General features: G+C 32.4%; 1 protein-coding gene across 1 annotated transcript; it reads left to right on the plus strand.

The window, feature by feature from the left end:
* The first annotated feature begins 1428 nt into the window (after positions 1 to 1428).
* LOC117124258 (Hermansky-Pudlak syndrome 5 protein-like) lies at positions 1429 to 23635 on the plus strand. The gene is made up of 24 exons (XM_033270414.1): positions 1429 to 1449; positions 2308 to 2418; positions 4613 to 4674; positions 6425 to 6608; positions 7136 to 7266; positions 8084 to 8116; positions 8740 to 8830; positions 11330 to 11412; positions 12391 to 12465; positions 12835 to 12926; positions 13505 to 14935; positions 15247 to 15526; positions 15841 to 16062; positions 16495 to 17171; positions 17416 to 17518; positions 18041 to 18211; positions 18662 to 18781; positions 18961 to 19062; positions 19213 to 19313; positions 19699 to 20083; positions 20177 to 20321; positions 20628 to 20713; positions 22057 to 22133; positions 22687 to 23635. Exons 1-24 carry the CDS (start codon positions 1429 to 1431, stop codon positions 22755 to 22757), a joined length of 4854 nt encoding a protein of 1617 aa, XP_033126305.1. The 3' UTR covers positions 22758 to 23635.
* The last annotated feature ends 466 nt before the right edge of the window (positions 23636 to 24101 follow it).

A 24101-nucleotide genomic window follows, 5' to 3' on the forward strand; every position in this document is an offset into this window, starting at 1 on the left:
GCGCCCCCAAACATAAACATATTATCATAGAGATATAATAAGAATAAGAATAGCTCTATGCATATTATTATACAGTAAACATAAGGGCAAATAGAAAATTTTTATTAGATTATCACTCCCGCCCGCGCCAAAAATTTTGGAAATATTGATGCAGGATTAAAAATTTTTTTTTTTTTTTGCCGCATCAATTATAATAATAATAAGATTTATTAAGCGCACATCTCCACTAAAGTGCTCAAGGCACTATTATTATTATTTCAACAACATTAAAATAACAATGCAATTTTGTGACTTCAAATACATTTTCTTTAAAAAACTATACAATTAAACCAGTTTTTATACACTATTTACTATCACTAGCCAAATATAAACAGTCCCTCTCTTATCGATAAAAACAAAAGCGAAATAATATATTGTGCCGATTAAAATAACAAAAACAAAAAAAAAGTCCTTATGGGTGATGGATACCCTGGAGATTTTGCTTGCCTGCTAGATAAACTTTGCTAGTTTAGTTAGCCAATCGTACACTGATTGGATATTCTATATCAAACAAAATATCGACGGGCGATCAAAGGTCGTTCAGTCACATGATCCCGATTCACAACACCACCAACCACCAGCAAAACAAAGTTGTGACTGTGTTAAGAGAAATCGAAGGTGGTTACTTGTTCGTGATGCAGGTAGGCTTTATGTCAGAAACTCGGCTTAAAATCGACATCTGGTGTTGTATTAGGATTAACGATTTTTGGTTTTCCTACCTAACTAAAGTATAACTTGTTAAATTTTGTGTATTGGATGTTCTTCCACTTTGTGCTTAGCCAGGCCTAGCTAAGTTGAAACGGATCATACAGTCGTACAGTGACTGCAGCAGCCGGCTTCCTGAACTTGAAGACACTTTCTCTAGGTAGAGTAGTAGTAGTACACTAGTTAGTAGTAGGCCTAGGCTATAGGCCTGCACAGCACAGAATATATTGTAAATATTGTATAAAAACTATTTTAATTTTTTTTTTAAAGAAAATGTATTTCCAGAAATAAAAAGTTGCCTATTAATTTCAACGATTTTAAAGAAGGGGATATGTTTTGATGGAAGAGAAAGAGTATGTACTGTAACTGGTACTGGGTATTTATATTGCGCCTTTCCCATGCGGTTATGAAGCGCAAGCCAAGTCTGAATTATTAGGAAAACAGTGGCAGGCATAAAATTGGTCATCATTCAGGGACCCCACGCATTGCAATAGTACAGGCTTGCAAAAAACACAAATAATACAGATTACAACAATTTAACAAAAAAAAAAGGAAAAAGCAGCAGAAAGTGACAGTTTTTGGCAAACAAGTAAGTCTTAAGTGCACGCTTAAAAAGATTAGGATCTCAAATATCTCTAATGTCAGTTGGAAGATTATTCCAAAGTCTGGAAGCATAAGAAGGGAATGAACACCTCCGATTCTGTTGTATGTGTTGTTACGTGAAGGGAAACGTTGGTCAAGAAAACCCTAAATGTATGTGATATTATTTCTATTTTATATAGTATACCATATTTTGAGCATAAGCCACTGTAACCAGAAGCTTAATCTCTAAAGCTCATTAGGCCGACCAGCCCTCCTTAAACTAATGTTAGAATACCGCTCTTTCGGCGGTAAAGAACAACTAAAACCTCATAAAAAAGGCAACTAATCCATTTACCCATAATTGAATCCAAGGACACCAGTGTTAAACACTCAGTACTTATCCTTGATAATGTGTTAATCCAATTAATATAGTGAGATAACGTAACGTTAGTTTATCGAGGGCGGGTTGAGCTAATGTGAAGGATGAGTCTCAAAAAGAGAACAAGAATAGATCAGCATTGACAGTTGCATTGGAAAACAAATTCACTTCCTTGTTATCATTGCCCCACTGGCAACACAATTAACGAGTGGTTACTAATATAAATACTGTTTTAACTAAGTTTACAATCTTTGTTTTTTGTTATATAACCATTATTAATTTCTTTTATTAAAATATTCTCAAGTTTCTGTGTTGAGGTAACAAACATATTATTTATATATATTATATATAATTTATAACAATATAACTCAATATTTGAATTGTTTTCTTTACATTTTCTAGTATTTAAGTATGTTATTAGTTCTCTTATAAAAAGTAGAACAAGGAAAAAAAATATATACATACTGTATATACACATTCATATATTTTTTTTTACCGTCTTTAATGTAATATATATAATATATATGTATATATAAAATTTATATACATATATACATACATCATTAATGTAAACACTAATAGTTATATTTTTATACTTTCAGTACACTTGCCTGGCCCTATCCAAGCGTTTCATTGCATTTGGAGCTACATCCGGTGCAATTTATATTTTTCAAAGAGACACTAACAAGTACCTTCAGGTTCTCGTGAACAAGGTGAGGTTTAAAAAGCCTCATTTATTTCAACGGAAGGGATTTCTGTTTTTTTAATGATGAGGGCAGAGCAACATATTGTATTCTGAAGTCAGTTCAGTGTATTAAAAGGCATGGCCTTAAAATTTGGCTGAATATATGTAAACATTGTCTGAAATTTACACGTAAAAATTAATGATAGTAGCTTAGATCAGTCGGCTAAACTGGTGGTAGCCACTGTGTGTGCACTGAACCGTGGAGAAATCTAGGTTCCCTGTTCAATTCCTATCGCTGCTCACCATAATGTTTCAGCTGGAGTGCTGAATACAAGTTACGAAAGCGCATTGTCTTTCGGATGGGGCGTTTCAGCCATTGATCCTGTGTGTATCATGCCCCACAGTATACTCTTCACTCTATATAAAAGAGTAGGGGATTGTTTCCCGCTGTACTGCCCAATCACCACCAGAAGAACCCCACTGGAAGTAAGTCTTCATCAGACTTTTGTCGGTTATCCTTGGTGTTTCAACCGAATAAATCCATCCATCCAGAGATTCATCAAAATCTAAAAAGGAAATAAGGTTCATGGAAAAGTATGAGAGAATACATCAGAATTAATGTTATTTGTGATGTTTTATTATTCTTATTTAAAGCAATAAAGGAGTATAATGAATGTTTCTAACAAACAATATTTTTTTTTTCTTTTGATGACCAAAGGTCATTAATTCACAATTAAATATTCATTTACAATTCTTGATGAATGTATGCAAGACAAGTTTTTTTTTTTTCACTTGTTGACTCTATCAAACTCATAATAAATACAATATCTTAATTATTACAATGAAATAATGAATGATCAAGTCAACAGCGAAATAATAATCAGTCATATTGCTTAAAATAATCAGAATGTAATAACAGTGTAAATATATAATATGAAAAATAACTCCAAAAAACTATTAAATAAGCAATTAGAGCCCCAGAATTTTGTAATTTTTAAGGGTAAGTCGACCCCAGAATCAATTATCCCAACATTTTATGTGACGCCCATAAAAGACAATAAAGAGTTGTGTGAATATAATTTTGTTTAAATCATCAACTATAACCTGAATTGCTTACTTGGATTTGTATCCTCTACCACAATGGCGTTCTATCTTTTCCTGTCCTTTATGGCTTCCTGAAAATCTACACTTATAGCCCTGTGTCTAACTTAAGCATGGAGGTATTACCTGTACATTACCTCTATGGTTGATCTCGATGTTGGTAATACTGAGCATGGAGGAGGTATAAAGCTGACTTATTCTTCCATGGCTAGGGCATCTTATTGTAGGTTTTACAGGAGAGTCAATGTTAATAAGTCTATACTATGTGAAACAAGTGTATTTGTATTTAGGAGATAGGTTCTAATGTGACTTAATCTGCCAGTCACATAATATGTTACTTATGCGGGATCAGTAAATATGACCCTTTTAAGTAGGCTAGCTCAGTCGGCTAAATCGGTGGTAGCCACTGTGCGTCTGCTGAATTGTGGAGATCTCTTGGTCCCCGGTTCAATTCCAGTTGCTGCCCTCCTTGCGTTTCAGCTGGAGGGCTGAAATACAAGTTTCTAAAGCACATCGTCTTTCAGATTGAGATATTTAAGCCATTAGTCCTGTGTGCAAAATGGCTCATGTAATGTTAAAGAATACAGTGTACTCTTCTGAAAAGAATAGGGGATTGTCTCCTGGTCTACTGCCCAATTCACAATCAGTAGGACCCCACTGGCAATATTTATTTATTTATTTATTTATTTATTTATTTATTCTTTCTTTAGACTGCATGCACTTTCAGTGCTTGAGTACTGATTTTCAAAGTGGTACAGTTACAAACAAACCATGAAATAGAAAAAAGATAATACAAAATAAAGTCAAAAGAAGATTCAATGTAAAACTTAAAAATTAATAGAATGTTGGAATGTAACTAGGGTCATTTCTTTAAAGTTAGTTTTTGTTTCGTTTGAAAGTTCATTCCAACTTTTTGAGCCCCGATATAAGAAAGTCTTGCCTTGGCAGATATTCCAAGGTGGTACAATTAAATCATTATGCGTTTGGCTACGTGTGCATTTTGAATGTATATCATGTCTTAGGACTTCAGTGGGTTATCTTTGGTACTTATCATACCGAAGAAATCCGAATTCAAAATCCAGTATAACAATGTGACCTATTCTATCGTCTTTTTTTCTTAGGAGGGACCAGTTTCCCATGTAGCATTTGCTCCTGATGACAATCTAGTGGGATTATCTACTAAGTAAGTGTACTCATTCCTACCAAGCATTGGAAAGCTCAATGCTTCGTTTTATTTAATCATTTGTAGAATTATTTTTAAAAAATAATTTGATATACAACATCATATAACAATAAACTCAGAGAATTTACCTGCATAATTAAGAGCTTTTGATTATGATACAATAGAAATATGCTAATGGATTTCCTGATGTATTTCCCTTTTTGACATTGTTTCAGTTGCGATGATGTAAAATTTAGTATACGTATTCATACAAACCAAAAAAGAGTATTAGTTTTGTTTTTGCTATGTACTCGATAATGAACACGTCCAGGATTACGATATTTACCACAGGAAAAGGATATAACTCTTGTACAATTACTTCACAAAAACCCCAATTATTTTGCAATTTAAGAAGCAAGGTTATTGGTCATATGGCATGTTTAGAATATAAGATATTGTTGAAATTATATGAATTTAGTTTTGTTTTTTTTTCAAATTCAGAATATACTGTATGAGGCGAAATGTTTGATTGAAATCCCAACCAAAGTTGTCACTTTAGAGTATCATCCAAGAATACCATCATATTTTTAATGAATCTATTCATGCTTTTGTGTCATTGTTGTCATTGTCAAATTCTGTTGCTAGTTGAAAGTTGACTTTTGTATATAATGTTAAGAAGAATACATAAAATTTTATTGGGCAATATTAAGTTAGGATTTTTGCTTGTTGTACAGTTTTGTCTTAATCTTTTTAGTTGTTATTGTATATTCTTTATGTATTTTTTGCTTGTGGTCTAGTTTTAAATTCATTCTTGATGTTTTTGTCCTGCCAAGGAAAAAAAAACTCATGATGAATAAACTGATCTATGTCTATGTAAAACCAAATTTCCTTTCTCACCAAGTTATGTAAACATTCCTTTAAAAAAAATCAGAGTTTATTTTAGAGAATTGGAATGTTTAAATATACAATTAATTACTGAACTCAGTTGACTTTTGAGGCCCCAATTATTTAATACTTTGCTTTAAAACTATCAGCAATAAACATAACTCTGCTATGTATACTTCTAAGGGGGTAACGTATTAAATTAACAAATTAACCTTTGTAAAAGTCAGGTTCACTAATATTTGATTGAACTTTGATTTAATGATAAGTTTGAGATTATGAAACACATTTTCTCTTAAATTAGTTTGCTAGTGTTTGGTTCAACAAGAAGTATACACCCTTAGTGTTGAGCAAATTGAAAATCAGATTCATTGTATTATTTTGTATATTTCATGGAGTAATTTAGCTTTCAATTGAAAATGGAATTAAAGAATATTTTTCTGCAAATTTATAGAAGCAGTAAATTATACTGTTCCTTAATATTTGAATAGTTTCATGTGGTTTGCTTATTATTGTTGTAAGACTGTTTTAATGTTTAATACACCAAGTACAATTGATGTTAACTTACTGCTTAGAGTAAGTTAAAATCCATCTATTGTGCTTGGTTTATTAACAATTAAAACAGTCTTAAAACGATATTGTTCCTATTTTTTTTATTGTCTGGTAATAAATCTAAGGATTTTTTTGAAGGAAAATGTCAGCAAAAATTGAATTGTTTCAATTTCTGTCTTAATTGTTAGAAGCTGATAATTGTTTTTTTTTTTTGATTACACGAAGAAAGTTGTATGCATTAATGTATACATATAATTTAATGTTTTATTTGATTTTTTTTAAAGGTTTCCGGGATTTTACAAAGTATTTAATCATGTATCTACATTTTGTTTCCCAGCAATGGTTTGGTTGTAATCTGGCAGTTGAACATTGCAAACCGAAAGAAACCAGATTTATTGATCACTTCGTTCGCACATAAAGGGTCTTGTATCACTTGCCTGAAATGGAACGATACAAGTCAGAAACTGTACTCTGGGGACATTAAGGGGAAAGTGACCGTTACAAATGCATTTAGCAGAAAGGTAACCACATGTTCTTAATACAGTAAAATGTTTATTTGTTTCCTAGATCATAATATTATACATATGTTTGTATTATGTTAATAAATAGTTATTTAAACATACTGTAATTAGTGCATCTGTTGGTTAAAGGATAAAGATGTATATAATCTGGGGTTTACACCTCAAGTGCTAGCAAGCTTGGTCAGTGGTCCAAGCATGTAGAACAGACCTAATAAAAAATTAAAATTAATTTCATTGTTTAATATGAATAACTCTTTATGAAATTATGTACCACTGAAAATTTAAATTATATTGTTTAACAAATTATTTGTCTTAGGTGTCAAGACTGTTGCAACTACCAACCAATTTTCATTATTTTATATGAATAACACTTTATGAAATTATTTAAGTACCATTAAAGTTTAAATTATATTGTCTAATAGGCATCAGGACTATTGCAAATACCAACCAATTTTCATTATTTTATATAATGCTTTATGAAATTATGTACATTTGAAATTATATTATTAACATATTATTTGTCTTAGGTGTCAGGACTGTTGCAACTACCGACATCTCCAATTGTTAGTTTAGATTCTGCTATCGTCCAACTAGATTTCACCAAAGATTATTTACTTGTCTCTTCGCTCAGCAAATGTCACATTTGTAATACTAAAAGGTAGTTTCACTCATATTTTTATCTGAAAAGATTGTTCTAAGAAACCAATCAATAATTTGCATATGTTTGCACATGTCCTAATATTCAAGGAGGTAATCCAATGTTGCTAGTATCTTATTGCAATGTCAGTGGTAGATTCAAGGGGGGCCCCTCCCCGTTCCCCCAAAATTTTTCAAAATAATAAAATGTAATAGAGAAGAAAATAAAATTGAATAAAAATTTAAGTCTGAGAGTGCCATTTCAGAATTCCAGGTTCTTTAATCATAAAATTCCTTAACTCAGCCCCAACCATGGTGGGGCTGATGTGGGTGGATCCTCTTTCTGTGAAAATCCCTTCTCATGGGCCCCCTCTATAATTGTATTCCAGAAAGGTGTTTATTGATTGCTATATCATGCTTAAATAAACAGACCCAGCCTATATGCATGTTTATTAGTGTGTACTGTATTTTTTGAATTTTTATGATGCTCCATTCTGTTATTTTTGCATTTGTAATATTCTTGTTTTGTATTTTGAATTTTATATGGATTTTGATAGCTGAAGTAAAGATTTGAAAAAAAGAAAAAACAGTATCAAAATCATAAATAATTCGGTCAAACTTGATATCACTATATGCAAAATAATATTAGCATAATATTCACATACTTGAGAATTTTTCAGACATTTTTACAAATGACATCTTCTTAACATAGCGAATATAGAGTACGACTGCAGCCTAATGAATTAAAAAGAAATATAGAAATAATTTTAAGCAGAATATTATAATTCAAAATATAAATAATTAATTTCTTTAATGTATGTTATTTTTTGTGTTCTCAGGCAACAGTTTTATTCTGTTGGCAAGAAATTGAGGTAAGAGCTGTTATTTATTCAGAATTAATAATGAAAATTAAAACAAATATATGTGGCAAAGACAAGCCAAACCAGTCACTTGTCGCAAAAATAGATTTTTAGTTATTAATACAGTGTTAGAGAGTAAAATAATAGCTATAAAATGGTAAAAAAATCATTCAAATCGGCCATTTCCTAATGAAGTTAAAAGCGTTTAAACATCATACAGCTGTTTAAAGAACAATATATGAGAAATCAGCCTTCAAAGTTTATGATTTCAGGCATTTCTCATGCAGAAACTATCATTAAATCCTTAAAAAGTGTTGTTTTAACATTGAAAATGGGGAAAATAACAGCATAGAATGATGTATAGATATGTAAAGATTAGTTTAGTGCAATAAAATAGATTTTTAAAAATTCGACATTCCAGCATATTTTGGCCATTTTCTCTGAAACACGATTTGCGACGAGTGACTGGTTTGGCTTGTCTTTGCCACATATAGAAAAAGCATGCAAAGATTTACTAAAGAAGCCAACACTATGTGGCAAACACATGTTCAAACATTATTTAATATCTTTCAAACATTTTTTTATAGCCACTTCAAATTGTCATAGCCAACAAATATTTTGATGTTTATTCATAGAGATGGATTGTATGGTGCATGTTTTTATCTGAAGAGCAAAGAAGGTGATGCTGTTATCTATTCAGCTCGTCCAGGATCAAGACTGTGGGAGGTTAGTGTAATGTTTGACTAGCATACCTATTCCACATTTCTGTTTAAATGCTTATTTTTGTAATTTGCTGAATTACATTATACATGAATATTTGTACATGGTTTTACATTTATTAATTGGCCCAGGTACAAACTGAATTTTTTTAAATTTATTTTTACTTTTTAATCTTTGTAACTTGTTTCAATTTGCATTATTATTTGTTATTTTTTATGCCAATTATTTTTATTATATGCAGTAGAGCCTCTAGCTTGGTCATTAAAGATGGAAACTCCACTCTCTGCGAGCGCTAGATGACGCGATGGCTGCTGATTGCCCGTGGCAGTCTGAACTGATCGTCACTAAAAACAATCCTTTACGATACGATACGAAAAAAATTTTATTCAAATAAATTGAAGTTGAACAATTTCACACAAAAATTTAAAAAAATTATCTAATAATTAAAAGGACTACAGTAAAGCATTAAAATGTGTGCATGCATGTGGTGCTGCGTTCTCCATTGAATCATGTCACTCGACGACCGCCGGGCACAATGAGTGTTTGCCTTAAGGCGTAAAAGGCTTGCCCTTCAGTGTCAGCATTCTGGATTCAAATCCTTTCAGTTTCCTTTTTTCTCATGATATTAAATGGCTTCACCCCTAATCTTTCTAATCGGACTTGTCTTATACAGCATCACTGATTCTAATGGGAGAACAGTAGATTGATACTGATTGGTTCCCCATTATAATTAGGAAATAAAATGGAATAACAAATATACCACATGTTGGTTGAATCATAGAATAAATTGTATTTTTCACACAAGCAAAACAACCCATTCCAAGCAGAAATCTGATAAAATTATTCACAAAGTTGAGGGTACCTGAGTATTAGATTGCCTTGTCGGATTACCCTCATAAATATAATGTTAAAAAAAAAAGCTGTTATTATCTGAATATTTATGATTTCTAGATATTCAAGATCTTTGTTTATAAGCTACACATTCGTATCTGAATATATGCTATACATAAAGTGGGTTAGAGAATGTGCTCACATATTTATGATTTGTTTATAAGAGCCAAATAGATCATAACAAGTTAACAGACATAAAATGTTTGAAGGAGTGGTTATGTTAAGCATGTCTAGACTATCATTTTTTATTTCACAAAAATATTGACATGTCTAAATATGGTCATGATGAAATCACATACAAGATACAAGACACAAAATAGATTTATTGTGCACAACTTGGTTCACGTGAAATTTAAGTCCCAATGCTTTCATAAAATAGAACATAAACTTAAAAATACATAATAATAACAAGGTGCAATTAATATGTTAAGATAATAAGCATAATACCATTTGGTAAGGTATGGCATGTGTACAGACATTATAAAAATAAGTATATATTAAATAGCTTAAGTATGGCGTCTAGATCTCAACATTGAAAATGTTGCTTTCTTTATTGTCTGTAATAAAATCTTGAAAAAAACCAAACATCAATTGAAACATCAAAACTAAAATAATGTGTCAGAATTAGAAAAAAAAAAATTAGTTTGATTTACAAAATTTTATTACAAAATATTGAATTGCATCTGTGTAAATAGAAAGTAAAATATAGTTTAATAACTTTTTTATTAGCTCAGAAATATCTTATGACAGTTTCCCTTTTTTGGCATTTTGATGTACAATCAATTTCTGTATTGTTTAGCGTGCACTGTTTGTGCTACAAACTACTGAATTGTTTGTAACCCAATGATGCTTCGTCTATATTGGCAGCAAATTTGAGGGCCTGCGCAGAAAGTATAGGAAGTGTGTTTTTTTTTTATCTGTTTAGTGTCAAGGAAAAGATTTTATTGTTCCTGATTTTCAATTGAAAGCATAATAACTTGCGGTTAACTCAACACAGTGTGTCTTATGACACCGCTATTTTTTTGGCATCTGGATGCACAAACAATTTCTATATTGCTCAATTTAATTTATGTTCTCATTGGCATCGGGTAGTCACTAGACAGTGATTTAAGTTCACATTTTCGCAATCCCATCCAGCCAATTGAGTGTTGTTTTTTTCCTCTCTGTTATCTTGTGTTTGTCAATTTTAATGTTCTTTGGACCAAATAAATAAAATGAAATGCACACTATTTTCACTACAAAATACAGAATTGTTTTTAATCCAATTATTATTTATTTCAACAATATTTTGTGATGGTGCTCCATCCAACCAGTTGGGTCCCTTATAGTAGATACAATTAGAGGCACAAGAATAAAAGATGAAAATTAAACTAGATATTTAACATTATCAAATTAATTGACATTAAAAATGATATTTAACAAAATGAAAATAAAAGTAAAATTGACACATTATAGAAACAGAAAAATAATTGAAATTATAAATTAATCTAGAGAATTAATGGACACATTAAAGGGGAAATAAAAAGTAAATAGCCAAATAAAGAGAAAATAATTTATTATTAATTAATTAACTATTATTATCAGTCTTTTATTTTTAGTGTTATTTTTTTTCAGGCTACTCTTAAAGGTGAAGTTGTGGCAACACACCAATTCAAAAGACAACTTGCAATACCTGCATTACCAATCATTAGTACGGAGTAAGTCATCGTTTTCCTCTCGGGGTCCCGCAACTCGTAGGAGTCTCCCTGAAATTGGGATGCTTCCCGTACTTCTACAAACAAACAAGAATTTCCCAGAAATTAGCCCATCTCCTGCGATATTTGCATGTTTTAACTACTGTATTATTAATTGTCTTCCGGAAGTCACAACCAATGTGTATCACCATACCCAGCAAAATATATTCAGATTTCTTAAGAAAGCTCATTTAAAATCTGACCTCCCAAATCTCAACTTTTTTCTTGTCTAGTTCTTTTGCTGCAATAATTGTATTCTCAATTCTCAATAAAACAACATTAAATCAGCACAATAATAATTATTGAGTAGATAATGTAAGAAAAAAAACAGCAATTTGGATATTTTAATGTTAAAAAAAATTTAATATATAGATGTTTTGAAATGTAGTTTAAAGATATGTTTGTTAATTGATTATGTCAGTGGTTGATTGGTTGACTGATCAATCAACTCAACTTGAGTGATTGCTTGAAAATACCAGTCATAAATTGTATCTACAGCAAAAAGGAGATAAGGAAGGAATACTATTCATTTGTTGTTTTAATTTGGTAACTATAAATTCTATTTTCTTAGGAGTGATGTTCACCCGACCCAACATATTATCGTACCAAATACTCAGTAAAGCATTCCCAAATATTTGCAAAAAAAAGCACACATTGAAATAGCATTGCAGTACCCGCTGCTACTTGGGGATCGGATTCAACACTAGTCACTAAGCGCAGGCTTGGTGGTCTAGTGGTTATGGCGCCAGGCTAGTTATTTGGAGGTCGTGGATGCAATTCCCACTTAAATCACTTGCAAAGCATTTGTGAATGTACTTATTCTCTATGTTAATACATCAGGTAGGGCAAAACAACACTCATTTGATATTTTCCTGATGCAAACACACATCAAAATAATTCTATTTTATTTTGTTACGAGTATATCACATTTTTTTTTTATAGTTGTGATGAGCAGTTCATAGATGCTGAGGACAGCCAGCCTCCACAAGCAATTAATTTTCCATTTCTATTGAGACTGTGAGTGATCAATTCTGAAAGTAATTTTAGCTAAGTTTACAGTAATAAATTTATATTTAGTTCATCCTCCATATCAACTCAGTGTTATGACATACATTGACTTGATGAATCCAAGACCTAATCTCAAATCCATCAAATATAGTGTTTCAAGCTTTTCTGTGACAAAAACCTGTTGTATAGTCATGATGTACCTATATATGGTCATGATGTGATGTCATCATGACCATATTAAGGCATGTCACATGCTTCTGTCAGTTAAATGTGATAGTCAGGATAGTGCTTAACATGGCTGCCAATGTCTCATTTATATGGCAGTGTTTTTTTTTTGTTTGTTTTGCTAATGACATTTTAATCTGCATTCATTTACAGTGAACATTTTTTATTGACATGGAATGAGAAGGCTATATATATACTGGATACTAGTACTGGTAAAGTGGTTTTGTGGACCCGTCCCCCCTCAGGTGCAGTACTTTGAATTATATTCAATTTGTGTGTCCATTCTGTTCGATTATTTTAACATTCACTAGCAGAGTACACTTGCTAATTAAAAGATGAAATATATCTTCTAAAGAACTAAAGTGTCCTGAGAAAAAAAATGTTAACTGTCCCAGGGTTTAAACCCAGAAATGTATGATTGGAAAGCTGGCAACCAAGCTACATTACCACTATTTATTCTTTTTCACTTATATAACTCTGTTAACAATCAAGTACATAAAATTTTAATTCGCAGTATAAATTAATAGATAAAGGATTTAGCCATTCAACTTTGAGCGAACTTTGGATTTACTGGATTTAAATACTTAGCATAACTGGTGTAAAGCTGTGTTTGTAGTTTGACTGGCATTCAGCTTGTGATTTCTTAGATCCCTAAAGTATATTTTGTATTGTAATATCAACAAGCACAGGAAATGGTATTAAAATTTTATAAGTTTATTACTAATTTTGCATCTTAAATTGACTATATTACATGGTATATGTTGGCAGAAATAACACTCTACAAAGATTTTATGTTAATGATTAAATTTTGTTTGTCTTTCAGGAATCCAAAATCTGTGTGTTTACAAATCTGATATCTACTACATTGACAATGAAAGCCAGATAAATAAGTTGTCATTTCTAACAATTGAAAGATGTATTGTCAGACTTTTTATTAAGCAATCTTGGAAGCTCTGTGCTTCCATTTGTCACCACTTTGCAGAGATCCTGACTAGTATAAAGACCAAGAGGCTTGTGTCAGTTAACATCCTCAAAGATATCAAGCAGCATTTATCCAAACAGGAAAACACAAAGGACCTGATTGGCTGTCTGGATGATGTCATTTATAAGATGGAGCAGATTATTACAGAGGAGACCAACTCAAGTTCAAGCAGTCGGAGGAGTAGTATTGAATCTGTTGATAGCATCCGATTAGAGTCAGGGATTTACCTCATTAGAAGTCGCAGAGGAAGTCAGGAATCCTTGGAAGACTTACTGTCATCTCCAATAAACCATCTTACTGAAAGTTCATCAAAAAATGATGATGCAATGAAACAAGATGAACAATTTACTGACATTGAGTGCTCTAAATCTGAAAGTGATGGTAATGTTGCAAATAACAATGAGCAAAGTAACGCTAGGTCAAAGGAATCAAATCCAGATAACATCAATATTTTGGAGGAGCAAGAAGTAGTTGAATTATCAAGCGAACATAGAAACTGCCAATCAAATGGTTTAGATTGTGAAATAGACTTCCAGGAAGACTCACTAGCGAAACAGATTTTAGATTCGGATTCTGCTGGTGAGGCGAATGAATCAGAATTACTAACATCACATCCTGCTGGCAATGCAGTAGAGGTTAATGAACTGCATACTCAGGTTGAGGTCACCGTCACACATAACGGAACTGAATGTGAATTCAACAGCCCAGATGTAGATATTGATACTGATTGTCAGGAATCAGCGACACTGGACACTAATGGAGGCTGTGTTGAAGATGAAATGACAACGAAAAACATTGAGGAAGATGGCATTCAATTGAGATGCCCAGAACCTGCACAAAATCGCAATACATTAATTGAAAACTCTGATACCAATATTACAATGATAGAAAAGCAGCCTGTTGATATAACAACTGTGGTTCAGGATAAAATGTCATGTGATGATGATGATGATGACACAAATCCAGTAGTAGTCTTGACACCATCTGTAACAGAAGAAGCTGGAGTTGTAAACCATGAACTCATTGTGAAATATAATAAGCTAGAGGAAACTGATTCATTTGCTGATGGTGCTTATGAACCTGTAATGAGAAGAACTGAAAGCTTCACATGTTCCAATAGTAATGATGACAGGACAATAATTAGAAGGAGCTACTCGATGTCAAATGCTAACATGCTAACTGAAGTATCTTCCAACCCAAAACCTTCCAGAAAGCAAAGTCGACATCAAAATGGAAAAAAGAAGAAAAAGAAAAGCAGAGTACCTGAAATTGGTACTGTATATATATCATTGGGTGTAGTAATCCTTCTCCCTTTTTGTATTACATGAATTTTATATAATTTTGTACAATTTTAGTTTAATTTTTATATTTATTATTACCACCTATATAGTGTGTATAGATAAATGAAAGCTATAATATTTAGAGCAATAATTTGAAACAAACTTCATAAAAGCAATACAAGTCATCATGATGCTGCATTTCAAACCTTATATCTTTATTTTTATATGTAGCTCTTTTCATTTTCTTTATTATTTGTACACATTTTATGGTTAATTTATTCATATATGTTTTTGTTTTTTCAGGTGAAGTCAAACCAAAAAAAGATAATCATAAAGAGAATATAGATGGAGGTCAGAGTTCAAATGGTCACATCCTGAAGCCACGGCCAAAGGATATAATTATACCTGACAAATCTCCCTCAGTTTCAAATTCCCCAAGTCCACTTTTTGGAAAGAGGTTTGGGTTGGAATCACCCATTTTCTCCAGGAGAGGTTCTCCATCTCCAGTAGATGATGTAACACCTGAGAGGAAAGGATTAGGACAGAGGCAGATTTCTGTGCCATTTGCAGCTGTAAAAGACAGGTAATTCATCCAGTACTGGCATGTTTAACACATCGTTCAAATGGTGGTTTAACAGCAAATTAGTATTTTTAGTTTGACAACCTCAAATGACGTTAGAAAACAGGGGTTTTGTTTGACAGCAAAATTTACTCCACACACTGCTGCCACCACCAATGTGTAATGCCTAATTCCTTTTTGCTGTAACAGCAAAAGAACTAAAATAATGCACTTTCAAAAAGAACAATTTTCAACGAAGATTGATTGATGAGTATCTCACTCATAGACTATCAGCACCAGTGTACTGCAGTCTAATGTAAAGATCTTGCTTATTTCAGTCTCAGTTCTACATACTCAAAAACCAAAGAGTTTGTGAAAGCAAAGCTTGACCAGAACAAGAAGTCTCCAAACACAGAAGAATCTGGATTAATATCACCAGCTCAATTGCCATCAGAAGAGAAACTTCAGAATGAATCACTCTATGCTGGTGACATAGTGGTGAAGGCCTGTGATACTCATGAGATCTACTCTCCATTTGAAGAGGCTACCATTTCGACAAGGTAATATTTATGTTCATTTTCCTTTAGTTACTATGAGCTACTGATATTCAAAAATTGTTCATAATTTCATCCCTGTAGATCCAGCATACAAGCAGAAGTGTTCATTGTTTTTGGAATTTATTTAGTAGTAGTAGTCAAATATTAATGATATAGCAATATTGATAATTTATATACTGAGGGGCAAAACTTTAAATATTAGGGCAACTTGAGGAAGGATTAAAATCAGAGGGAGGTGGGGGGGAAGCCAGTCGAAGGAAAGAGAGACTGGTTGGAGGAGAGAAAACTCAGGCGAGGATGGGAGAACAGAGGGAAGTGGAGAGGAGGCATAGCCTTTTGCTTCCCTCCAGGGACTGCCCTTTTTACTCTTTCATAAACTTTGCAGTTCAATCTTGTGAATTTCACCAGATGTTTGTGTATATTTTGTATAAACAGATTAAAGTTGCAACATCCATTGATACTGTATGATGTCAGCATGTGTCGAGAAGTGTTGGATCAATGGTTGACAGATCTACAGGCAGCTTATGAAAAGAATTCAGAATTAAAAACTGATGGAAAGATTGTAGTTCAAGACAATCAGCTAATTAGTGATGAAAATAAAAACCTTAATGATGATGAAGTCACAGATTCTGAAAAGATATCTGATGACATGAAGGAAGATCCAGGCATTCAAATTGAAAGTGTACTTGCTAGTGAAGATTCTTCATCAATATCTGAGGAACTCTATGTAATGGCAGATAATTTTCCGTTGCAAGACGCGCTTCATGATCATGCTTCAGAGCTGTTAATGATGTGCCTTGAAATGCAAGTGTTCCCTGAAAGCAGACAACCTGACATTAATGAAGCAAATGCCACCCCAACTACATCATTTAATGATGGCCTTTCAATGCAATTTTGTGAATCAAATAAAGAAAGTGAAAGAAAAGGGACATCTGTCCAAGACTCTGAATATTCAGTTCCTATAATTGATAGAAAGACACTTGATATGCAGGCTGCAAATTTTGTCAAACATTTTTTCCATTTCTTGGATGTTAATCGAATCAGAAAGGTAATGAGTTCCTGGACAGATTGCAGACAGAAAACATATAATGTGCTAAGCAGGAAACTGATTGGTTAGTTGTCATTAAAAATTTTTATTTATAACGTATAATAATAATTTAAATATATTATGTACAGTATATTTATTTTAATCAGGTGAATTACCATCTTTCAAAATCAACATTCACTTCTAATTTGTGTTGCTGCTCAATTTCTAAGATATATTGTTAGCAAAATATTTTTCCAATGTTTTGAATAGTGTTGAAATGTTGTTAAAATAGAATTTCTATCCCTTCTATTTCTATATCTTTTTTAAAGGTTACTTTAATGGAAATCGAGCCACCAGCTGTCAAAACACATCATGTGCTGCTAAAATGGTGCAAATGCAAGAACAGTACAAAGATATATATAGAATGCTAAGGTAAGCAGTATATGATAATGAAAAATAACCTACTTTAACTTAATGTTGTGTTGATCAAACTTCATGATTATACGAGGAAAATATTATGATGAAATAAGGATAAAGAGGATGATGACGATAATGATCAGAATGAAGAGAATGATGATTATGATGATAATGATATGATGATAATGCTTATTAGTGTTACAGTACTATGAGTTTACACTGTGATAAGGATGATAATGATGATGATAATGAGGATAATGATGAAGCGAAGTATGATGATAGTGTTGATGATGGGTGGAGATGATAAATCAGATGATAATATTACAGATGTTGGGGAGGATGATGATGATAATGTTATGATAATGATGGTGATAATTTCATAACAAATAATCACAATATTTCTTCCCTAATATTACAAAAAAAAAATGTATTTTAACAGGTTATGGTTTACCATAATTGGTATATAGTTTGTTGGTCCATCTCATAAGTTTTATTATTATTATTCTTAGAATAATATGATGTTTTTCCCTTTGTCAGATTGGTTATTGATAGTCCCGATTCCAGTGTAGAAAGCCTCATCGAATCCAAAGTGGACTTAAGAGTTTGGGAAATCAAAGAAATATTGCAGATATTCCATCCATCAAAAGCACAAAAGCTGTTTGGGGATTATGTTAGTTCCAGAATGCAACAAGAAAGTCTTTCAGATAGGTATGTATAAATGAACTGATTTTATTACCATTATTGTGGTTGTGATGGTGACTGTGATAATCATGGTGTATTTGGTAGTTGGGGTGATGGTAGTTGTTACAATCATGTGCTGCAATAACCATGGTGGTGGTGGTTGTATTGTGTAGTGTTGGGAGTTAGTAACTTTGGTGATGAAAATGTTGGTGTTTCCAATAGTGGTCTCCCATCTGAAATTAAACTGGACCAATATAACTGGGGTGATCTCTTATGTACTGGATTTTCAATGTAGTATAGCCATAGATTTAATTAATGCGATAATCTTGATGGTGGTGATAATTAATTTTGTGGAGAAGACAATGCTGACGGTATGGTGGCATGCATGTGATAATTATTGCTGTTATTAATATACTTTTTATTCTGAATTTAATCCATGGTTCTGAGCATCCATTATTGTTTTATTTTCCTGTACAGATGCAACTTTACTGCAGAGCTTTGTGACGACAGTAATGTTTTCAACTACCTCATTCAATGCATTTTTAACTGTAATACTGTGGCAACCAAAATGGCCATCTGTACATGTGGCTCACCCAGGTATGACAACAATTTCAAATATATTTTCTTACTCTCTGTATAAGAGAAACTACAAGGCGTCTGTGTGATGTCCCATGCTAAAAGTAGGTGGAAATATAGGGCATCACCATGACAGCAAATTTTATTTAGTTCAATTCAGGGAGACCAACTGCCATGTTTTGATTTTTCTTTTGTATTAGATCTGGATCGCATAATTTGGCTTGGGAATATCAAGAGCTTCTAGATACACTGCTTGTTCACATGGCAACAACCAAGATGGCTGCAATTTGTGAGCAGTATGGGTAAGTTTATTAATGTATTTTAATGTTTTCATTTTACTCTTGATAGCTTACATGATGAAAATAATTATTTCTTGTGATAATATGTGATAATATGGGTAAATTATATATAACTCAATAAATATTGCACTTATTTTTTCTTTTATCTTGTAGTTACTGGCAAGGGTGTTTGAAGTTGAGTGATTATTTATCTAGGAAGACCATTTTGGATATTATATGGTGCCTTGGAGACATAAACATTTTGCAAAGAAAAGGTAAATTAATGCATTTTCTGCAGATCTTTAGGAATTTGAAATAGAGGGGCCCAGTGTGGAATGTTCACAGACGGGGAATGTACACCGCCTCAGTCCCACCATGGTTGGGGCTGAGGTAAGGAAATTTATGACTATGCAACCACTAGATGGCCATAAATGGCACTCTCAGACTTAAATTTTAATATAATTTTCTTATTTTCTCCATTTTTTAAATAATCCTGGGCCCCCTTGATTCTGCCACTGACGTTACTGTATCAACACAATAAAACTAAAACTCAAATTATTATTAATATATTGCAAGAGGTTGTTTAGTAGATGCTGGATTTCCAAGTTCTGCACTTCATTCAAATAGAATTTGTTACCACAACTTTTTTTCTTTATGCAGGTTTAATTCCAACTTCCTTCGATGAATGGCAGTACCTGCTGAACCAAATTTCCCGACTTGAGGCCTTCAGCAAAGAAGCAATGTCGACTGGAACATCAATCAAATGTTATCAATGTTTTACATCCAATTCAGAAACAGTGTCAACACCATCTCTGCAAAATATTGCCATTGATGCAACCAATCCAGAAGTAGAACTGACAGTCAACAGTCATTCTGATTGGTCTACTACGATCACATGGGAAAATACTGTTCCGCTATTGGCCAAAAGTATAGGGCCTCAAACTGCTATAGATATCCTGGGAAAGTTTAAAATTCCAAAAAATAAAATTTCTCCAGAGTTCTTTCAAAATTGCATTATGGGAATTATCATCAATAGAAATCAGAGGTAATGATTGTTTCAGAAATTCATTTGACGTTTTTTATTTTTAAAATATATATTGAAGATATTACAATGTTTTTCTTTATTTTTTTCATCTAGGATGGTCACTCATGCAATGTTAGAAAAAGTTGATTCCTACCTATGGTCCAAAAGGCAGCATGCATTACCTCAACAACTCAAACAATTTGTAAAAGAAGAGCACAAATGTAGAATATCAGGATTAAGGCAACCAAAAGAGGTAACAGTTGGTGTATAATTTTATTTATTTATTAGTAAATCATTGTTGCTTTTTTCAAGCTATTTAGATGTAAACTTTTTAATTTTTTAAAATATATTCAAGCATTGTTATATTTTTTATGTTGTCCTATGAAAGAAAAGTACCCTGTAAGGATTAACCCCCTTTCCACTTAAACAGCAGTTTAAGAAAATATATAAACAATAATGTAGGCAAAAAATTATCAACCATTTAAATATATTTATTTTAATTTTAAATTAGACTAGCGGTATAATTATTTTGTTATTTATTAGAGAAATTTTCATTTTTGTACAGCCACATTTCAAAGGAACTCTGTCTGGAAGGCAACATTTCTTAGAAGAGCCGCTTAGTCACTGGGGGGTTAATGTTAATTTGAAGAAGTAAGTAACAACCTTGATTTGTAAATGTAATAAAACACATAGTGGAAAAGCTGATGGATGCTTAAAATATGAAAGGAAGAGAAGTCTGTACAGTATTTTGTGTAAATGTAAATAGATAACAGGTGAACAAGCATCTACATCATTATCTGATCATTATCCTAATACAGATAAATGTCCATTTTACGAACGTCAATTTTACGAATAGTCAATTTTACGAATGGTCTTTGCCCCTGATGACGTCATCATCGACAAATTATTACCGTAAACAAAGTCCAGTTGCACACGTTTTACAAAATTATAATGTATATTTTTCTTAATAAAATCAAGTTTGTTGTATTAATTTATATAAACAACACAACAACAACACAATTCAGCGACCTAACAACTAGAAGGAACACAATAGAAAGGGCCATAAAACATACACATGTTTGAATAAGAGTTAAAATAATATTATGTTAAGTGGAAGAATGCCACACTGCTGCACTGTCGGTTCGTGCTAGGCCTGGCCGCCATCAGCCTATCAGCGCTCAATGGCAGGGGATAGCTAGGCCTTGGTATTGGAAACTGACACCTGATCTAGTTTACTAATTTCTCAATTTACGAACTTCCCTTGGTACGAAGGGGTACATGAAATGGACGTTTTGCTGTATTATGATTATCATCATCCTCATCTATATCATTATCATCTTCAATATCATAATCTTCATTATCATCATCATAGTCTCCATCGTCATCTTCATCATCATCCTGTATTGTAATCTTATTGACCATGACATTATAGTTATCATTGTTGTCTTCTTCATCATCATCATAATCGATGTTATTTTCTTTATTATCCACATCATTATTATCTTCATCATAATCTACATTTTCATTACTTTTTTCAATTTTAAATGTTCAATATTTGTATTGCTTTCTTTGTATATATAAATTTAGTCTATGTTCTCACACGGCAGCTAACGGTTAGCCGTGCGTCCATGCGAGAAAATCCTAATCCAGATACCAACAATATGATGATCGAATCACTGGCCAATAAGAAACTGGAAATTGTAAATGCGTACGTGTGATTGGTTGATGATAGAAACGCCCTCAACTTGCTAACCGTTAGCATATCCGGATACCACTAACGGTTAGCGCTAACCGATCAGGCGTTCTCACGTTGGTGCTAACGGTTAGCTCCCGATCCGGATACTAGGGCTCTTGTGAGAACCAGGCTATAATGTTTAATTGAAATTGTTTTTTCTGTCACCAATGAACAGGTCATTTTTTAGTTATTTTGAGTTTCCCAGTTTTTACCACAATATTATATCTTTAAGGATGATCATATTTATTCTTGTCCATAGGGATTGTCTTGTTTGTGGGCTGCAAGTTACTTCCCAAGTTTCTAAATCAACTCCAGGTCTTCTCATTTTTCCATGTGGTAAGCATACATATATATTTGTCTCCAACCATTACTGACGTTATTTTTCCAGTGACAATATAACATAAATAATATTAAAATTTTGCTGCAATTTTTAAGTGCAAGATGGTGTGGGCTCTAAAGTAACTACTCAGAGTCAGTCATTGTGAATGCAATGCAAAACCTTTAGCCTCCAGAGGGCAGTATACATGAGTGTATCACATCATTGCAGGTTCTATAAACTTTATATAAAAATAATGAATTACCTAAGAAAAGAAATGGGCTTAAACAAGCCTGGACCACCGTTACTGAGAATCGATACCACAGCACTGTTACTAAACAGTTTAACGTGCAAGACAAACCAACTCAACATTTTTTTTAGAAATTGTCTTTTTTTTAGAAATTGTCTTTTTTTTAGAAATTATCTTTTTTTTAGCATTTGTTTAAAGTAAAATAATTATTTCCTAAGTAGTTAATACCATTGACAATATTGCAATTGCCAACTATAACAATTTTGTGTCTATTTTATGTATTTTAATGCACTTGATAATAGCATGTTATTTTCTTTTTGTAGGTCACATATTTCATTCAGAATGCATCCCTGAAAGGTTCTGCATGGTTTGTTTTTATTCAAAGAAGATGTAAAGATGCTATTGATATATCAAAGAGTTTTTTTTTTTTATAGTCTGCAAATAAAGTAATGTGTAATATGAACAGTGCTTTCAAATGTGTATGATGTAGGACCCCTGGTCTGCTGAGCATATATTAAATTGAAAAAAAAAACAGAACTATCTAACTTGGGTGAGACCTTGGCAAATTTTATAAACTTTAACTACATCTGCTTCCAATCAAATGAATGAAGAATATTTGACAATTTATATGTTAATTAACTAAGATATTAACAAATATCAATATGGTGCTACTTAGATGTAATTTGCTGTAATTAATTTTGGATGATTTTATTTTTAGAATACTTAATATTAATAGTAAGTAGGAGCCTATTCAATGCTAAATGATGATATGCACAGTGAATACAAATTGTGGTGCCATGGTTGGATTCAGGGTGAAGGATTTATTTTCTGCTTAGTATTCCATTGAATAGCAAATATAATATGTGCATATGTTGGGGAGGGGGAGGGGTGTGGGAGGTGAGGTGTTGGACAGGTAACTCCCATCATTTATTTTTAAGATCGTCTTTTACATGAATTATCAGTGTTTGTTGTACAATAATTTGTTGCCATAGAAAGGTACTGAGAGTACTAGCTACTACTGTGTATATTTTTAATATTGTGACCAAAATCATAGTAGGACGAAACTACCACTACTGTTACTAACCCACCAGTGGCTTGAATGATATAACCACACCTTCATGATGAGTACTAAGTTTTCTAACTCTCCAAGGATTTACAATTATGTATAAATGATTAAATATAAAGTAAGTCTACAGAAATTATAGAATAATGTTATGTTGATTGTATAATAATGTACTACTTTGAAATTAATAAACATTGCCTTTTGTCATATATTTGTTATACAATTTTATTGTTATTGTTTTTGTGCTCACATCACCTCAAAATACTTACATTTTCTAATAATCTTCATCATTACCATCATTTAATTAGAATTGGACATGCAAGACTATAACAGTTTAGATATCTGCTTTTGTGATGAGGTAAAACAAAATTAATTAATTACAACATGGCCATCTGGGACATTGAGGCTTTTGTTGGAAGTTTGAATCCAATTGGAAACAATTTTGTTTCCACACTCAAAGGTATATTAATATAACATTACTACTCGACGCAACCTTTTCAGGAATGCTATTTCTTTTCTGTCTACTTATTTTATATAAATGAAGCATATGTGTATAGGATAGCTTTTATACACATCTAGATGTGTATAAGAGACAGGCGTACGTGTGATTGGTTGATGATAAAAATGTGCTCAACTTGCTAACCGATAGCGCTTGCTAACCGTTAGCAGTATCCG

This window comes from Anneissia japonica, unplaced genomic scaffold, assembly GCF_011630105.1.
Source record: "Anneissia japonica isolate Jap-2015-1 unplaced genomic scaffold, ASM1163010v1 scaffold287716_len795978_cov209, whole genome shotgun sequence".
NCBI lineage: Eukaryota > Metazoa > Echinodermata > Crinoidea > Comatulida > Comatulidae > Anneissia > Anneissia japonica.

What these genes read in the sequence shown, in the direction of transcription:
- LOC117124258 (XM_033270414.1), top strand. Translation starts at nt 1,429, where the DNA reads ATGAACACCTCCGATTCTGTT. An exon ending in TCTGTTGGCAAGAAATTGAG is followed by an intron (nt 8,117 to 8,739) that starts GTAAGAGCTGTT and finishes GTTTATTCATAG; the next exon opens with AGATGGATTGTATGGTGCAT. An exon ending in ATCATCAATAGAAATCAGAG is followed by an intron (nt 20,084 to 20,176) that starts GTAATGATTGTT and finishes TTTTTCATCTAG; the next exon opens with GATGGTCACTCATGCAATGT.